This window comes from Rhodamnia argentea, chromosome 1 (genome assembly GCF_020921035.1).
Source record: "Rhodamnia argentea isolate NSW1041297 chromosome 1, ASM2092103v1, whole genome shotgun sequence".
Lineage (NCBI taxonomy): Eukaryota > Viridiplantae > Streptophyta > Magnoliopsida > Myrtales > Myrtaceae > Rhodamnia > Rhodamnia argentea.
This window is the reverse complement of record NC_063150.1, coordinates 29134506-29150565: the sequence shown is the minus strand read 5'-3', so window position 1 is coordinate 29150565 and position 16060 is coordinate 29134506. Positions and strand designations below refer to the sequence as shown.

General features: G+C 38.4%; 2 protein-coding genes across 4 annotated transcripts; one reads left to right on the top strand and one right to left on the bottom strand.

Moving 5' to 3' along the window:
* Positions 1–2935: 2935 nt before the first annotated feature.
* LOC115747769 (novel plant SNARE 13) lies at positions 2936–7843 on the top strand. The gene is made up of 10 exons (XM_030684051.2): positions 2936–3390; positions 4988–5080; positions 5453–5546; positions 5707–5744; positions 5953–6050; positions 6700–6779; positions 6855–6911; positions 7006–7098; positions 7192–7266; positions 7385–7843. The coding sequence occupies exons 1-10, from the start codon at positions 3314–3316 to the stop codon at positions 7487–7489; spliced, it is 810 nt and encodes a 269-aa protein (XP_030539911.2). The 5' UTR covers positions 2936–3313; the 3' UTR covers positions 7490–7843.
* A 453-nt stretch (positions 7844–8296) lies between these two features.
* On the bottom strand, positions 8297–12894 carry LOC115747767 (probable sugar phosphate/phosphate translocator At3g17430). Of its 3 annotated transcripts, none has more exons than XM_048273337.1 (10): positions 12608–12894; positions 11871–12032; positions 11370–11477; positions 11204–11235; positions 11053–11103; positions 10781–10842; positions 10429–10690; positions 9789–10054; positions 9606–9700; positions 8297–8857 (listed from the first exon to the last, which is right to left on the bottom strand). In XM_048273337.1, the coding sequence occupies exons 2-10, from the start codon at positions 11961–11963 to the stop codon at positions 8672–8674; spliced, it is 1155 nt and encodes a 384-aa protein (XP_048129294.1). In that variant the 5' UTR covers positions 11964–12032; positions 12608–12894; the 3' UTR covers positions 8297–8671. The 3 variants fall into 3 exon arrangements, with proteins under 3 accessions (XP_048129294.1, XP_030539910.1, XP_030539909.1); XM_030684050.2 differs by having other exon boundaries at positions 11871–12005; XM_030684049.2 differs by having other exon boundaries at positions 11871–12193; positions 12608–12893.
* Positions 12895–16060: the final 3166 nt, after the last annotated feature.

The following is a 16060-nucleotide window of genomic DNA, read 5'->3' as shown; positions in this document are numbered from 1 at the left end:
GGTCCAAAATGCACTGAATAAATGTAAAAATTGCAACTATCCTAAAATGCATACTGCATGAATCTAGAGTTAGTCTCTAATTTTTTTTATGCAGTTTATGATAAAAAAAAAAATTAAAATTTACGTTTGAACAATTGAGAAAAAAAGTAAGAAAAAATTCCAAATAAAAATCTCAAGTGCTCTTGATTTCTCAAATAAGAATATGAAGTTGGGGCCTGAAGTATCTTCATTGTCTCAAATAAGGGCTTGAAGTGGTCATGGCTATTTCAGATAAGGGCTTAGCCTTGTTGGCGGACCAAATATTCTTGCCGATCAAGGGCTTTTATGTCAAAATACCATTTTTAACTTAATTTTTAGTTAAATTAAATTAAAAATAAAAAATTGAAAGTAAAAAAGAAAAAGAAGAAGAAGAAGCGGCGCATCTAGGCGGGAGAGGCTGCCTCCCGCTTGTAACTACCGCCCCATTGCTAGTGGGGTGGCAATGATGGCCGACAACCCTACCGACTAGAGATGAGAGCCGGCTAGCCCTCGCTAGAGCAAGGAGAGCGCCGCAGCCCTCTCCTAGATCTAGGGTGACCTCGATGGCCATTTTCGCCCCACTCTCCCCCCTAGGGTGTGTGTGTGGGGGGGGCGCTCACTCTCTCCCTTATTCTTTTTGCCCTTTTTTTTTTTTTTTTTTTTTTTTAAAAAAAAAAAAAAAAAAAAAAAAAAAAAAAAATTTTTTTTTTTTGTGGGTTTTTTTTGTGGGGATAGGATTGGATAAATGATAAGAAACCCCAACCTACCACATAGGAACCCAACCCAACCTAACCCACCCTATACAATATAAAGGGATTTTTATTATTTGTTTTAAATTGTTCTCAACACAAAAAAAAAAAAAATAAAAATACACAAAAAAAAAAAAATTGAAAATAGAAACAAAGAGACAAATAAGAGAGAAATCCTACGACCTTACACTTCCCTAAGATTTTTATCGAATTTTTTTTTTTTTTTTTTTTTTTTTTATTTTTTTTTTCTAAATTAGAAAAAAAAAAAAAAAATATTTTTTTTTTTTTTTTTTTTTTAAAAAAACAAACCAAAGGGATTCGCCTTCTTTTAAACAAGTTCAATTTTAAGTTTTTATTTAAGAAAATGAAGGTATTTTGATTTTTTTTTTTTGAAATCTTTCTAAAAAGTAATGTCATCGAAGAAAGTGTGGTCTTAAAAGTTATGGTATTGATATTGTCAATTTTATCTCGGTATTCAATCTCCCCCGGTTAACGAAGTTTGTTAAAAGCGGATAACTTTTGGTGCAAATCAAATCCATCGTGACGTGTAATTCATTCAACAAAAGGGCAAAATCTGACCGGAAACAACGGAAACCAGCTTCCAGCGAACGAAGACAATCATTGACTTCGAGGTGTGATTCCGACAGCGGAAACGCACAAATTCGAACGTTGGCTCTCTTTTCGGGAATCTCCTGTCCCATGCCAGCGCAGGCCACCTCATTTCATGCCACGGACCCCCCCATCCCCTCTCTCTCTCTTTCTCTCTCCTCCCCTCCCCTCTCTTTCTTCCTCTACTCTCTTTTCTTTTTTTAGTCAGATCTTGCATTTTTTTTCAAAAAAAAAAAATGATGAAAAATATTTTGTCATTTGTATTCCATCCACTTTTTGCATTATTGAATTTATTTTATTTAAAAGATTAATATCACAAAAAATCTCAAATTAGCACATATGTGATAAATTTATTCTAAATTATTTTTTTTAAACACAAAAAATATCAAGCTGGTACGGTTGTGATAATTTTGTCCCAAACCGATACATATGTGATAAATTTACCATCAATTAGTTTTCGTTAAATCTAACCTTTAAATTGCTAAGTTGAATAACATGTGGTAATTGATGGGTGTACCGGCTTGGAATTTTTATCCTCTGTTTATCACATATATATCATTTTGGAATTTATCGTGGCATTAACCCAATTTAACGAATGATAAATTTGTTATAGGTATACTAGTTTGTGATTTTCCGTGATCAAAAAAATTAATTTTGGATAAATCTATGACATACCTATCGGTTTAGGATTTTTGATGGTAAAAAAAAATTATTATTTGGGGTAAATTTATCACAACTATATTAGTTTGAGGTTTTTTGTGATAAAAAAAATTAGTTTAGAGTAAATTTATCACGGGTGTATTAGTTTGAAATTTTCTATGGTATTAACCCTTATTTAAACTATTTCCTATTCACTTTAGTAAGTATTCTGTTTTTTACGTGAATCGCCGACTTTGAATGAACATAGAGTTTCCTGCAAATTTGATGTTCGGAAGTTGATTTAAGCGATTGCATCGTTAAGAAGATGTGTGTCAGTAGTTCTTTTGCCTGTGTCGTAAGACAAGCAATCGATTAGAAAAGTTAGTTAAGACCTGACATCATGGTTCTTTCGTTGTGCCATCAGATATCACGCGCGGTTTGCGGCCGAATGAAACTTTACCTTTTAGTTTGCCCCACCAACCCCCCTCCCCCAAAAAAAAAAAAAAAAAAAAAAAGGCTTTACCTTTTAGGGCCATGCTCAGCTAGCTCTCTTGCTTCGGTAAATTGTCTGATTGCACGGGCACGAGGCAGACTGCCGTGGGGCGATGTGATTAGCTAGGCATTCCCACATTTTAAAAAGGATGGTTCGGTCGTAATGTTGTTATTTGGTGCAAATTAGGGAAGATTATCTAGATTTTTGGTCAAGGCCTTCTCATATCATGTCTTGAGCCGGCTCGTAACTTCGCATCCGTCGTGCCGTGTCATGTCGTGCCTATTCTATATCCAAGCTTTTTTCCTATGTCGTGCAGTCCCGTGGGGATGTCCCAGGTGGCGCTCCCCGACCCGGCTGCTAGCCTTAGGAAACACGAACCATGTTGCGAATTGGGTGCCACCTAGGCTCATGCTAGGCGAAAGCTGTTGGGGAGCTTCCTCGGTTGGACGATATTGTTGTTTAATGACAACAAGAACTTCCCCGAATAAAATTTAAAAAAAAAAGGAAAAAGGAAAATTCCATCTGCTCTCTCAACTCATTCTCCTTCTCTTCTCAACCCCGTAACTCCCCCAAAAAAAAATTGCCAGCATTTTTCATCTTCTAATCTCCTCTTTTGTTGCAAAGATTCGTTTTTTTTTTTTCTTTTCCTCGTACTTCTGCATATCGAGTTCAAATCTGGTGCGTTTAGGGTTTTTCTGTTGGTGCTTTTTGATTGGTGGGGGAGCGACACGATTTTCTGATGCGGTGAAGCCATTGCGGATTTGGGAATCTAGGGTAGCTTCTTGGGGCTTTATCGGCAACGGGGATGGCGAGTGAGTTGCAGATGAGCCCTCAGATGGAGCAGATCCATGGAGAAATCAAGGACAACTTTCGGGCTCTCGCGTAAGTTTGATGTTCTTCATTTTTTTTTTTTGGAGCCTTTCCTAGCTGCATTTGCGCTTGAACAGCTTTGTGGTGGCATGGAATCTGGAAATTTGATCTGTACCTGCTGTCCATGCGTATATTGGTACCTAGATATGCGAAATCTGCAGATTTGGTGGTGAAATTAGTCATCTTTTTTCGTTAATTGGAGCGTAGTGTGGGTGTTGCGCGCGCGTATGAACGGATACGAGTAGCATATATGAAGGTGGGTTTTGTGGGGGTTGATTTTGTGTAGACTGGTGAAATTGTCGATCGTTGCTCTGTGGAAGCAAAGGATCAGAAATTACGCTTATGGATGGATCTTTGCTGATGCAATAATGAAATGTATCTGAAGCTGCATTGTACTGTCGCTGATTCTTTGGCGTGACTAAGGTGATATTACCCTTTAGTAGTTTATTTCCCATCACTGATACAAAAGGAACTGTGGATGTCGACTGTGCTTATCTTTAACTCTACTACGAGCATAGACCATGTGTTTTGTGATGATGAAGGGTGGTGTGGTATGTTCCTTACTGCCTTAGGAGCAGTGGAGAAGGTGATCAGTTTAGAGGAAGAAAAAGAATGTCTATCCCCATTTTGAGTATCTGTTAGGCAAATAAGGATTTGGAGCGTGGAAGAATGCTAGGAGGTGCTTCAGGGAAAAGCAATGGATTTCTTCAGTTAGAATGTTGGCAGTATGGAGGATAAACAGAGAGAAAAAGCGGTGTTATTTGGTCATAATTTCTCTTTGGCGAAGATGATATGATGTCAAGACTCGAGATCTGTTTCTTTGTTTCGCATTATGAGGGGAAAAAGTCTGCATTACTTATTCTAAGTTCAGGAAATATTTGTGACGTTTCAGATTCGTCATTCATCGAGGGAAAAGTAATAACTTTCCAGGGAAGCAGTGTCATTCAATACTAGTTGATGCTGTTAGTGGAGAAAAGTTAAAAAAAATGATTGTGTAGGAAATATAGAGGGTAGCATTTTCTTTTTTTAGTAAACAACTTGATAAAAGTACCTCTACAAGTCCAAAGTTACGAATTGTGTTTTCCTACAAGAGAAAGATGCACTGCAATTTGGAGAATGATTCTTTGCTATGCACATGAATAGAGGGTTTGAGGAATGTGGGTGGCTGATATAGCTATTTTCTTGTCAAACACGTGGAACAAAACAATCACCATGTATTTCTTTCCATTAGATGGTGAAGAAAATGACTGCATGCTGTAAATAACATTGATGTGTTAGGCAGTCTCATTGATATAAAGTTGGTCTTTTTCAAGTTAAAATGGGCCTTCGTGCCGAAGAAAAAGGGTCAAAATTGTATTTATGGAGCTACTACAGTCTTCTGCTTTAAACCTATTGGTTGTCTTGCAAATGCTCGTGTTTCATGACTGTTATTGATGGCTCTTCTTTATAACTGTTGTTTAGTTATCTATCTACAGCAGATGTGGTTTCTTCTGGGTAATCATAAGTTGGAGAGTTGGTTGCCTTTTTAACTCTGCCTTTCGAAGATGAGACTCGTGCTTATTGCAAACACACGGTATATACATCATATTTTTTTTTTTCGTGTATGCAGAAATGGCTTCCAGAAGATTGATAAGATCAAAGATTCCAACCGCCAAAGTAAACAATTGGAGGAACTCACTGGGAGGATGAGGGAGTGTAAGAGGTATGAGACTGCTTCAATTCCTTTGTTTGGTTATCACGTACAGTGTAACCATTATAGAAGTGTAAACTTTGGACCATTTGCTTCAGTAAAGAATTCTGTTTTAATAATCTGCTATAAAATGAAGAAGGAAAATGTTTAAATCTGTATTAATTACAAGAGTTGAGTACGGGTTTCCAATCTATGGTATAAATACGGTTCCTATCTCATGTGTCATATTTTCAAGGGAGAGGAGTGTGCAAAAGAATTATTCAGGAAAGGGGGAAAAAAAAGAGACAAGAGTCTTCTATCTCTATTGTTTGATCTGCCATGCTTGTTTCCGTCAATATTCAGTATTGTAGATCACAAAGTTTAACACCTTGGATATTTATACAGATTGATCAAAGAGTTTGATCGAGAAGTTAAGGATGAGGAGGGCAGAAATCCACCAGAAGTAAATAGGCAACTCAATGATGAGAAGCAATCTATGGTCAGTTCCGGATTCCTTTTGTAAAGATTACGATTGAAATTTTAAACTGTACCATCTAGATGTTCATGCACGCAGCATTTCTCCATGACAATATTTGTGTCATAAACTCTTTCTTAATTCCAGCGAACTTCTTTTCACTGTACTTTTTCCCTTTTTACAGATCAAAGAGCTAAACTCGTACGTAGCATTGAGGAAAACGTAAGTTTTCTCTTTTTCTATTCGTTTGACTTGTAATATATATTTGGTTCCATTAGGTGGATAGCTGCTCTCTTGTACATCGGCCCCAGTCGGTAGATAAAATGCACTACTTGTTTGTTGGTGGTTTTTTGGCATCAAGAATTTATGTAGGGGTTCTTACTTAACGTTCTTCTTCTTGTTGAATTGAATCTCTGTCGTATAATTGCAGGTATATGAGTACTCTTGGTAATAAGAAACTTGAACTTTTTGATATGGGAGCTGGAGTAAGTGAACCCATTGCTGATGAAGATGTCCAAGTGGCATCAGGTCAGTTTGGACTTCTTTCCGAATGATAACTGCAGTTTAATTTTCAAATATTTTAATTAAACACAGTTCAGATGACTTGCTAGTAGCTCTGGGCAATATTTCCATATGCCATCTTTCAGCAAGCAATAGAATGTTATTTCATGCAGTTCTTTTATTCCGGTTCCTTGTAAAATAAAATCTCGATGAAAGGTCTGGGCTTTGATGTTTAATGATGAATTAGCTTCCATTTCCTTTGTTTTGAGCATTGTTTTCCCATGAGCTGATTATAATTCCTGTTAGTTTCCTGTCTCCTCCAGGATGCACAGACCTGTCAGATAGGTGATAAGCTTTATCATCAAGCGGTTTAACAATCTACTAGCCATCAATAGAGTTATACATCACCACATCTAACCTTATATAAGCAACAAACTAGCAGGATGCAGCACTTCTATTCAGTATTTTGAACTGGAAGATTGTTTCACGGTTGTCAGAAAAGAGCATTTACGAATATTTCCTATTGGTGTTTTTTGTTTTTAACATTAGGGGAGTTAGATGGTGGATAACTTATTCATTTGAATTGATATGGTCTCTTGATAATTCTTTCTTGCTTTTATTATGTAAAACTTGGTCTCTCTTTTTTTTTCCTGGTCAACTTATTCTGCCAATGCAGCCATGACAAACCAACAACTTATTGATGCTGGAACGAAGCAAATGGATGAGACTGATCAGGTCATTGAGCGCTCGAAAAAGGTGAGTATGACTTGATGAATTCTTGATCATTTTCTTACGTAGATGTCATTATTCTGATGACAAATTGATTCCTAGGTTGTTGAGCAAACTATGGAAGTGGGAACACAGACTGCTGTCACCTTAAAGGGCCAAGTAAGTCTCCTTTACGAATTTATAATTGGAAAAACAAGTAATCATTTTGTTATAATATTTTGGGCCATTTACTTGATGATCTAACTTTCTCCAGACTGAGCAAATGGGCAGAATTGTGAATGAGCTTGATACGATCCAGTTTTCTATAAACAAGGCTTCCCAACTTGTGAAGGAAATTGGCAGACAGGTTCATCTGTTTTTCTTTTCTTTAGTTTGCCTGTAAGTCTAGTTGTTTCCTCTCTATTGGGACTTTTGTTGAGTTCTATCTTCTTTTCTACAGGTCGCGACAGATAAATGTATTATGCTTTTCCTATTACTCATCGTGTGTGGTGTGATAGCAATTATTGTGGTGAAGGTATATTGCTAACATCTGAACGAAGTGATTTCTTTGCCTTCTGCTATAGCCTTGTGCTCAAAATCTCATTGTGATGTCTGTGGAGGTTTAACTTTGTTTGGTAATTTTCGAAATATAGATTGTGAACCCCCACAACAAGGACATCAGGGACATTCCTGGACTAGCACCACCCGCCCCGTCTAGAAGGTTGTTGTCTCTCAGGGATTTCGAAGATGCTCGGTAGATTCCTCGTATTTGAGGATAAAAGTTGCTGCAAATCCTGTCACGGTGAAAGGAATCTGCCAAAGCTGTTTGTGTGCATGTATATGGTTTTTCCTTCTATAATTACTATTCTTGCCGGAGACGCGTTTTTCTTGTCTGTGATTCTCTTTGTATGTGTAAATCATTTGTGAGGCCTTTCTCTCTTCCTTTGCCGCTTCTTTTCTCTTTGCAGAGTTTGTATGGCATGGTTCTTTGGCTTATGTTTTCGAGACCATTGTAGATGGCGGAAATAGACGCACTACACCATCATTGTCATGTACATGTATTCGGCTAAATGCCCTTTTGAGGATATAATGCATGCGTGTTTTGAAGTTTCCTTTTCCGTCTGATTTTGGTCGGACCGGGGTTGATCATGGCGTCCAAATCATATACATCTTAGTGATTTCCTGTTTGATGCCCGGACCAGGGTTGATCACAGCGTGCAAATCGTATACATCTACTGATTTCGTCTTTGATGCCTGGATTATTAAACAGCTCTACCAAGCTATATTCCAATTTGGCGCAGTTGTTGCTTTTATCTAAGGTTCTGTTTGCTAACTAAATGATATCAATCTTCCGGGGTGGAGTGGTCTAAACCTCTAGATGAAATTGCAAAACCCTCCTTCCCTCCTCTCGGGTTCTGTTTGCTAACTAAATGATACCAATATTCCAGGGAGGAGTGGTCTAAACATGTAGATGAAATTGCAACAAAACCCTCTTTCCCTTCCTCTGGATTAATTGTGTGTGGCCCATGAGCACCATAAAAAGAATGAGATGGTCCATTCCTGCATTTGGCTATCACATTGAAATAACTTGGCATTGCCGAAGAACCACAGGTTCAATATAATCTGGAATCGAAACTACAAGATGTAATCAGCTTTAACAAAGGAACATGAGCCCAACTGAGTCGAGGGAGGGCAGGGACGAAATATGGTCAGCCTATCATTGACACACAACTGCAGTTCCTGGGCTCCTATGCGTCACGACTCCTTGATGGGTCCCATCTGCAATTGGAATTGATGCACCAGCCTTCTGCAGTGGTTTCTGAAAGAACGCTCTTTTCGTTGGAAGCCTGATGTGGGATGCCTCTTGACTCTTGACGCATCAAGATCTTCTCTTGTTTCTTAGGATGAATATAAAGTTCTTTAATCATGAGTATGCCGACTCATTTAGAATGGCTGTTAAATTGCGTCCGTCCTGTGTAATAAAATCTTGATGACTGGATAAGAGGCGCTTCTTCATCGACACTAGAGTCGGCGGTGGGACTATTCCCTCCATTCCTTCCACCATTGTTGTCACTACCCTTGCTAGGCAGAAAAGGGTCAGATGACTTCTTCTCGAGCTTCCACTCCTGAATTGATGAAGAGCATGAGACTCGTAAGAGGGAGAACAATCATGGCCAGGAATAAACGAAATAGCAAGATTTCTACAAAGGGCTTAAAGCTAAAAAGAATACAGCAATCATTCTTGAACTTCGTGGATCGTATAATGAACGAGGTCCTCAAAGAGTGCATTTACAAAAGCACAATAATCACAAATTCACAACTAAAGTCTGGAATTGGACGAGGGCTTGCCAGTGTAGTGCGCTAGTTCCTTGGCGTCTAAAGGCTAGACTAGAGTACTTGCCCCAAGATCTGACGATCGTAGAGCAGGCTATCATGGATTTATCAGTATAATAAGGAGTTTCTACTGTACTGATCATCAATTATGTCGATCTCAAAGTAGCTTATCGAAATAACAGATTGCTTCCATTCACCAAGAAAATATTTTAAAAGGCACCCGCAAACAAACATATTGATTCCAAATGTTTCTACGTGGCATATTAGGAACTTATATTTCTCTATACCAAGAAAAGGGTGATGGGGCAGCGGGTGAAGAATGGCAAAGAAAACTTCAAAACAGAATCCCTAATTACAAAGTGCGAAGATTTGAGCACATAAGTGCAGGAGCCATGACACAGAGAGCATAACGATGACAGCACATCTTCCTAACACCACGATTTTAGTTTCAATCTTTAACTTTGAACCACACAGATACAGTGCTTCTGGCATAATCCCTCAAGAGATACTTCAGAGTATATCCACATGCAACAAACTGACCTTTGTAATTCTTTCTGGAATACTCTCTGATGGAGTTTGCGACGCACGGACATCTTTAATTTTAATGTAATTATACATAACAACACCACAAAGAGCTGCAAAAGGAAAAGGGAACACTTCCATTAATCCCAGAACATGAGATAAAAGATGCCTTAAAAGCTTCGATTCAGAAAGACAGATTACCTATTGCATAGCCTATTATATTGAGCCCAGTTATTGTCGACTCAGGAAATATAACAGTGGAAAGTGCTATCAATATCCAATCTTTCAATACACCAGCTACGCGAATGGTAACCGCACCGGTTCGACCGATAACCAGGAAAATGGAAAAGTTGAGAGCCAAAGCACAGATAGCATTAGAGAAAAAGATCCAAAAGTTGAACTGGATCTGTGAAACTTCCATCTCTTGCATCTCGAGTAAATACCAAGGCACAAACAGAAACACGAAACTGCGCGTTAAAAATAATGAAAAAGTTAGCATTCTTGACACGAACTGATGGAATACAATTGTCAACGGTACTCTAAATGCACTGAAATAAGATGACGTTATCAAGCATGCTCTGTCGCTCTACATATCACCCGGTCTATACTGTCAAGTCATAACACTGATGCTGCAAATTCAGGAAACAGAACTCTCAATGACAAAATTGTACAATCTAGTAAAGCACATACTCAACATTTGGCGTTCGCATTAGAAAGGACATCCACTACCAAAAGAGCCATCCATCTTTCACCTTTTCTTTTACTAAAGCAAAGTCCAACCTAAGGGCTTAATTGTAAACATATTCAAAGAAACCAGTGCATTGACATCCAAATTCAGTACCTGCATGGAGCAATATAATACAGGCTAGTGATTGGGTTTAGAGTTAAGCCCTTCTTTTGCAGTAGGACTTGGGTCAAAACCAGCCTAAGAGCCTCAGCAAAGATTCCTGTGACCTGGTAAGCTGTACCAACAATATTGAAATGGATTTCCCCATACGAGGAAATCACAACCCCGATGCTCACCACCAGCATGTTTGAGAACACATCACACCTTAATTTATCAGTGCCACACATAACTGCGGTGACAAAGGTTGCCACTGGCACTGCAATATCCAACATTTAATGAGTAAGAGATAATTCAATACAACGAGGTGTTGAAGCTATATAAAAGAACAGGGATTTCTTCAACATACTTAGAGCTTTCAGCATCTGGATGAAGGCCACAGAAATGTGCAAGTAGGCAGTGTTGCCAAACCTGTAGAACATAAATTGAGTGGACCGTGTAAGGATTGGCTTAAATGTTGATAAACCGAATTCGGGAATGACATGTATCAATGCGGATAGCTAGACCTATGAAATAAACAAATCTACACATAACTGATGAGCCAAGTAGAGACATGATAGTTTAAGTTATCCACAATGGGGCTCAATATTACTGCCCTCGGAATATTGCATGAGTGCTCACCAGAGGCTTGAAGCAAAGAATGCACTTATTGGTATGACACACGTTGCGTATCTGCACAAATAGAAGTGGTCTTATCAGGATACGGGAGTTAGGAAAGTGCAATGATCCATACCATTGCAACAACAGAGACGTGATCATATGAACCACTTACATTTCAAAGGTCATCTTAACTGGAGCTACAACCTGCAAATTTAGATTGTTTAGATGCACATTAGCATAGATGGACGTGGAAGCAAACATGAGAAACAGGCATGCTAATTCAAGATTCCAAAGATACGGCCGGAAGTAAAGGCTCAAGTGCCGTTGAAGATGCGTACCTTGAAAACACGAATAAGAAGAAAGGCTACTGCTCCAGAAAATCCCATATGAATCATGGTAAGTGTAATTGGAAATGGGAAATTGAAGTACTTGGGAGAAAGTACCCACTGCACAAATTTTCAAAGTTAGAATCACTGCAGAAGTTTTGTTAATCTACACAACTCTTACATCCCAAAAGAGGTACAAGTTAAATCAATGAAAAAAGAACAGCCGATTCAGGCTGCTGATGGTTTGACCTGGCAACATTTCACATAACTGTGCATTGTTCCATGAGATCATAAAGAGTGGCGGGCAAAGATTTGACTTAGATCATAAAACAGCCTCAAGGCAAATGGCACGATACATGAGATCCACACAGCAGCCTCCAAAGACAGCTTAATGAGGAAAAATTGACATATGGACATATAGTATATAAGTGATCGAGTCTGGGCTTTTGATAATGGGCATGACTAGTTGCAATGTGAAACAATCAAGGAATTTAAGCAGTGGACGTGCATTACCTTGTTGTAAAGTATAACTCCAGATGAAAGCAAAATGTAAATTAATAGGTAAAGGTATGTCAGGACCAGCGGCTTGTTAATCATCTTGCCCATTCTTATCCTTCAGCCCAGCTAATCCAGCTTCTACAACATCTTCTGGAAAATGATTGTCACACCCGTAAACCAATCACCGACCGCAGAGAAAAGCAAAATGATATTCCAGCAGCAGTTATAAAAACCCAAATGGAAATTGATTTCCCCGACCGCTTGGACGTGGAAAACAGAAATGAAGTTGAACTTCGGTGAAATGGAGCTATTCTTGGTGTGTTCACAAAATCTCTGAGCTGCCAAAGAAATGGCATGAAAATTCAACATCAGATGGCCAGGACATTCAACTCAAAACAATAAACAATATTTCTGCCAAAGCACGACGAACTAGAAACGAGCTATGAAAGTACAAAAATAAACCACTTCCACGAAATGGGGCATTCACAAGTCTGATCCAGAACAAGCACCATCGAACTTAGCACACAAGAAGGAAGAGCAGAAAATGGTATTCGACATACCCAAACAACGACACCGACAAGCCCACATTCTAACTAATTCAAATCCAACCTCAAAAGCCAAAGAAAAACCACGTTCACCTAACAAGACAGAGACAGAATTGACACTAACTAGATCTGCTACGCACGTAGCAGCCCAAAATCCAGCAGTACAAGATCGACCCACGTCCAGACATGCATGAACAGACGCATTACCTCAACCAAAATCGATCCTTTCGTTACTCGCCGAGATTGACCGCAGGTCCTGACCGCTAGATTCGTATTAGTAGTGAAGAGATCCAATCCCAAGGGAGCAGGAAAGGAAGAGCTTTCTTCTTTCTGGGGGAAGGTGGGGTTCTTTGAGCTGGAGTGTGAAGTGAAGGCTCCTGAGAAGGTCGGATCGGGTGGGTTGGGCCTTAGAATCAGCGGACGTTTGGTGGTGGGAGTCGATGGATTAAGAGGTTGGGTTACCCAAAAGAGCAAGATAAGAGAGAAGACCAAACAACAGCCATTAACCTTTGCTGCCCGCACCACGTCCTTGCAATTTGCACTGAAAAGTCCTGGAGTTTAAGTAGAGACGCCTTCGACCCAAAAAAAAAAAAAAAAACAAAATGTTGAGACGCCTTGCAAAATTTCAAGATTGTGCGTGGATGGTTTGTTTTTCACCGGACTGTAAAGGTGGATCTCATATCCTAGGTGAGAATAAGGAAAAATTTCAAATAAGAACCCGAAGTTTTTTAATTTTTTTAAATAAAGACTTCAAATAGATTTTGTTTTATTAAGGGCCTCAAGTAGTCATGTCGGTTTCAAAGAAAGGCTAACTTCACTAACTTGCCAAATCTCCCGGTGATCAAGAGCATTTTCATCCTTTACATTTTACAATTTTTTCGTTTTTTCTTTCTTTTTTTAAATTTTTTTCCTTCCTTTTTGCCGTGGCTAGTCTCAACAAGGCACCCAATCTAGCAGGGCTGGCCTCCTGGACTACAAATGAGGCCACCCTCGATGGCCACAAGCTAGGGTCGACCTCGCTCCATCGGGTGAGGGTCGCCTTGCCCGAAGTTGGCGAGAACCCGGGCGAGACGACCCTATCCCGTGGCCGAAACAAAGAAAAAAGCACATGGGAAAAGAAAGAAGAAAAAAAAGGGAAAAGGAAAACAAATAAAAAGGTAAATGATTTCAATGCCCTTGATCAGCCGATGAAGTTAGGTCCTTCTCTGAGAATGACATATCCACTTCGAGCTCTTACGTGAAATAAAGCTCACTTCAAGCCTTTATTTGAGAAGATGAGGGTAGTGTAGACTCTTATTTGAAATAATATCCATTTCAGACCTTTATTTCATGTATTTATTTGGAATTTTCCCTAAAAATTAGCTCAAAATGCCTTCTCAGATCAATTGCCATAAGATCCTTAACAATATTCGCTTTACATGTTCTTGAGTTGTCTCCTATCGAGACCTTGTGACGTTCAAATGCATTTAATCTATGTGGAACCCATTACATACATTGTTCTTCGGCTGTCAATGGATAACAATGCTATGGATATGATAGTGATGTTTTAGCCATCTCCTTAAGGATTGAGTGGCACAAAACTGATCTAGCCTCGACCACCGGTTGAAGATAACTCAATCATGAATTAACATAATGTCAAGATTGGACGTGAATGGTTAGTCATTCGCCGGAACGTAAAGGTGGATCCGATACCCTAAGCGGGAATTAGCTCAAGACACCTTCTCAAATCAAATTGCCATACGACCCTTAAAACAAGAATGACTCTACATGTTCTTGAGTTGCCTCATGCTGAACCCAAATTTGTGAAGAACCCCCTATTATGCTCATTGTTCTTTAGCTATCAATGGGCATAATGCTTGCAGGTGATAATGCTATTTTTGCTGTCTTTTTTGAAGGATCGAGTGGTGCAAAGCTGATCACCGGTCGTAAGGAGTTGGATAATGCAAATCACGATTGAGAAAATCGCCGGCATTTATATGGATTTTGCTAGTCCACGTGCTGTGCGGATTGCGACGTTCTAACTGCAAACAAAAGTCGTCAAATATTCACGATCATCCCTTGTCGCTATCATCTTCATGATCATCAACGTGGTCCAAAACAAGCCCATTTTTTTTTCCTTTCAGTTCTAATGTTTCGATCGCCTTTGGAGATGTCCATCCTAATGTCTTTTCAGCTATTAATTTTTATGAGGCTTGACGAAGGAGAAATGCTCCTTTGTGGAGCAAATTTCAAACGGCCTGGTAATTCTTGCCAAATCAAACTCCTAAATTAATCTCTAGACTTGGTCGGGGTCGATATTTTTTTCGTATGATTCACATTTTTTTCGATCAACGAAAAAAAGATGCTAATCCTGATACATATGTTCAATCAAACAATGACGGATTGAGAGGACGGCGGCCGGCGTTGTGCTCTATGGTGCGCGCTTGACGTTCGGTGTAACTTTTGGCAAATAAACTCTGGATTGACTTCGTAGCTCGACATATGATTTTTTTCAATCAATAAGGGCATTGCACAACTTCGGCATCCAAATTGCGGACAATGTGTTTTTTTTTTTCCCCATTTTAAGTTTAGAAAATGTATAGTAGGATAATGACAACCTTTTGGACCGGGTACAAAAATTGTGTAAGTAGATAAATAAGGGCTCGCATGGTAACCATTCTCATTCTCTGATTCTCATCCCAGCACAGTAAAAAATGAGAATGTTGTTTGGTAACATAAATAATTCTGATTCTGATTCTGTTTCCAGAATCGGTTTTGGAGAATCAGAATCGGTTTTAGAGTAAAATCCAAAAGCAAAAAAGAGTTGCTTCTGGAAAAAGAATGACTTTTGAAAATAGCAAACAGAATGAAGTCTCACATCTCTCACTTTTTCCTTGTAATTTTCTCGTCATTTTTTCCCCTCTACCTAATAAAAATAAAATAAATAAATAAAAATAAAAAATAATTTTTTAAAAAAATAACAAAAAATTTAGAAAATCCTAAAAAATAGAAAAAGCTTAGATTATGCTAGTTTGACCTTATTTTCATAAAGTTGGGCCTAAATTTCATAAATTTCATAGATTTCACTCTCCTACAAAGAATATTGCAGAGGATGAAGGCATCCAACATGCATGCTGGTAGCCATGCGTCACAAGATGTTTCTATATATTTAGAAAACGCAACATTTAAAGAACTTTAAACATCATGTATTAAAATTTATATTTCATTCACGACATGCTAAAAAATAATGTATTTTAAATTATTTGAATGTGCATTGAAAATTAGTCTTTAATTTAGAATGAAATTTTATAAATTAACCGCATAGTTATTTGACTTAAATGAAAAAAATAGGGAAACAATCATTTTTTTTTAAACATAAATTTTGTGCGCTTATCAAACACGTTCTGATTCTCTAAAACTCATTCAAGAATAGAATCAAAAAATTCATTTGAACCAGAATTAATTTTTCTGGATCAGAATGAGAATCGGAGAATGAGAATGGTTACCATGCAGGCCCTAAATGTCTCTTTTCTTTAGTAAACAGTCAATAAGTACCATGAGGTCACACTAGAGAATTTATTCTCAGGAGTCATACCTAACAATGTGCGAAATAAGAACTACAGTAAACTAAAATGGGAGAAATATATGTCTCGAACCCCCCCAAAAAAAAAAAAAAATAAA

Excerpts from the sequence above, each read along its gene's own strand:
- LOC115747769 (XM_030684051.2), top strand. The coding sequence starts at position 3,314 with ATGGCGAGTGAGTTGCAGATGAGCCCTCAGATGGAGCAGATCCATGGA. Across the intron at positions 5,745-5,952 it reads TACGTAGCATTGAGGAAAAC|GTATATGAGTACTCTTGGTA; the intron begins GTAAGTTTTCTC and ends GTATAATTGCAG. Across the intron at positions 7,267-7,384 it reads TAGCAATTATTGTGGTGAAG|ATTGTGAACCCCCACAACAA; the intron begins GTATATTGCTAA and ends TTCGAAATATAG.
- LOC115747767 (XM_048273337.1), bottom strand. The coding sequence starts at position 11,963 with ATGGGCAAGATGATTAACAAGCCGCTGGTCCTGACATACCTTTACCTA. Across the intron at positions 10,843-11,052 it reads TTCTTTGCTTCAAGCCTCTG|GTTTGGCAACACTGCCTACT; the intron begins GTGAGCACTCAT and ends TATGTTCTACAG. Across the intron at positions 10,055-10,428 it reads TATTATATTGCTCCATGCAG|TTTCGTGTTTCTGTTTGTGC; the intron begins GTACTGAATTTG and ends TTTAACGCGCAG.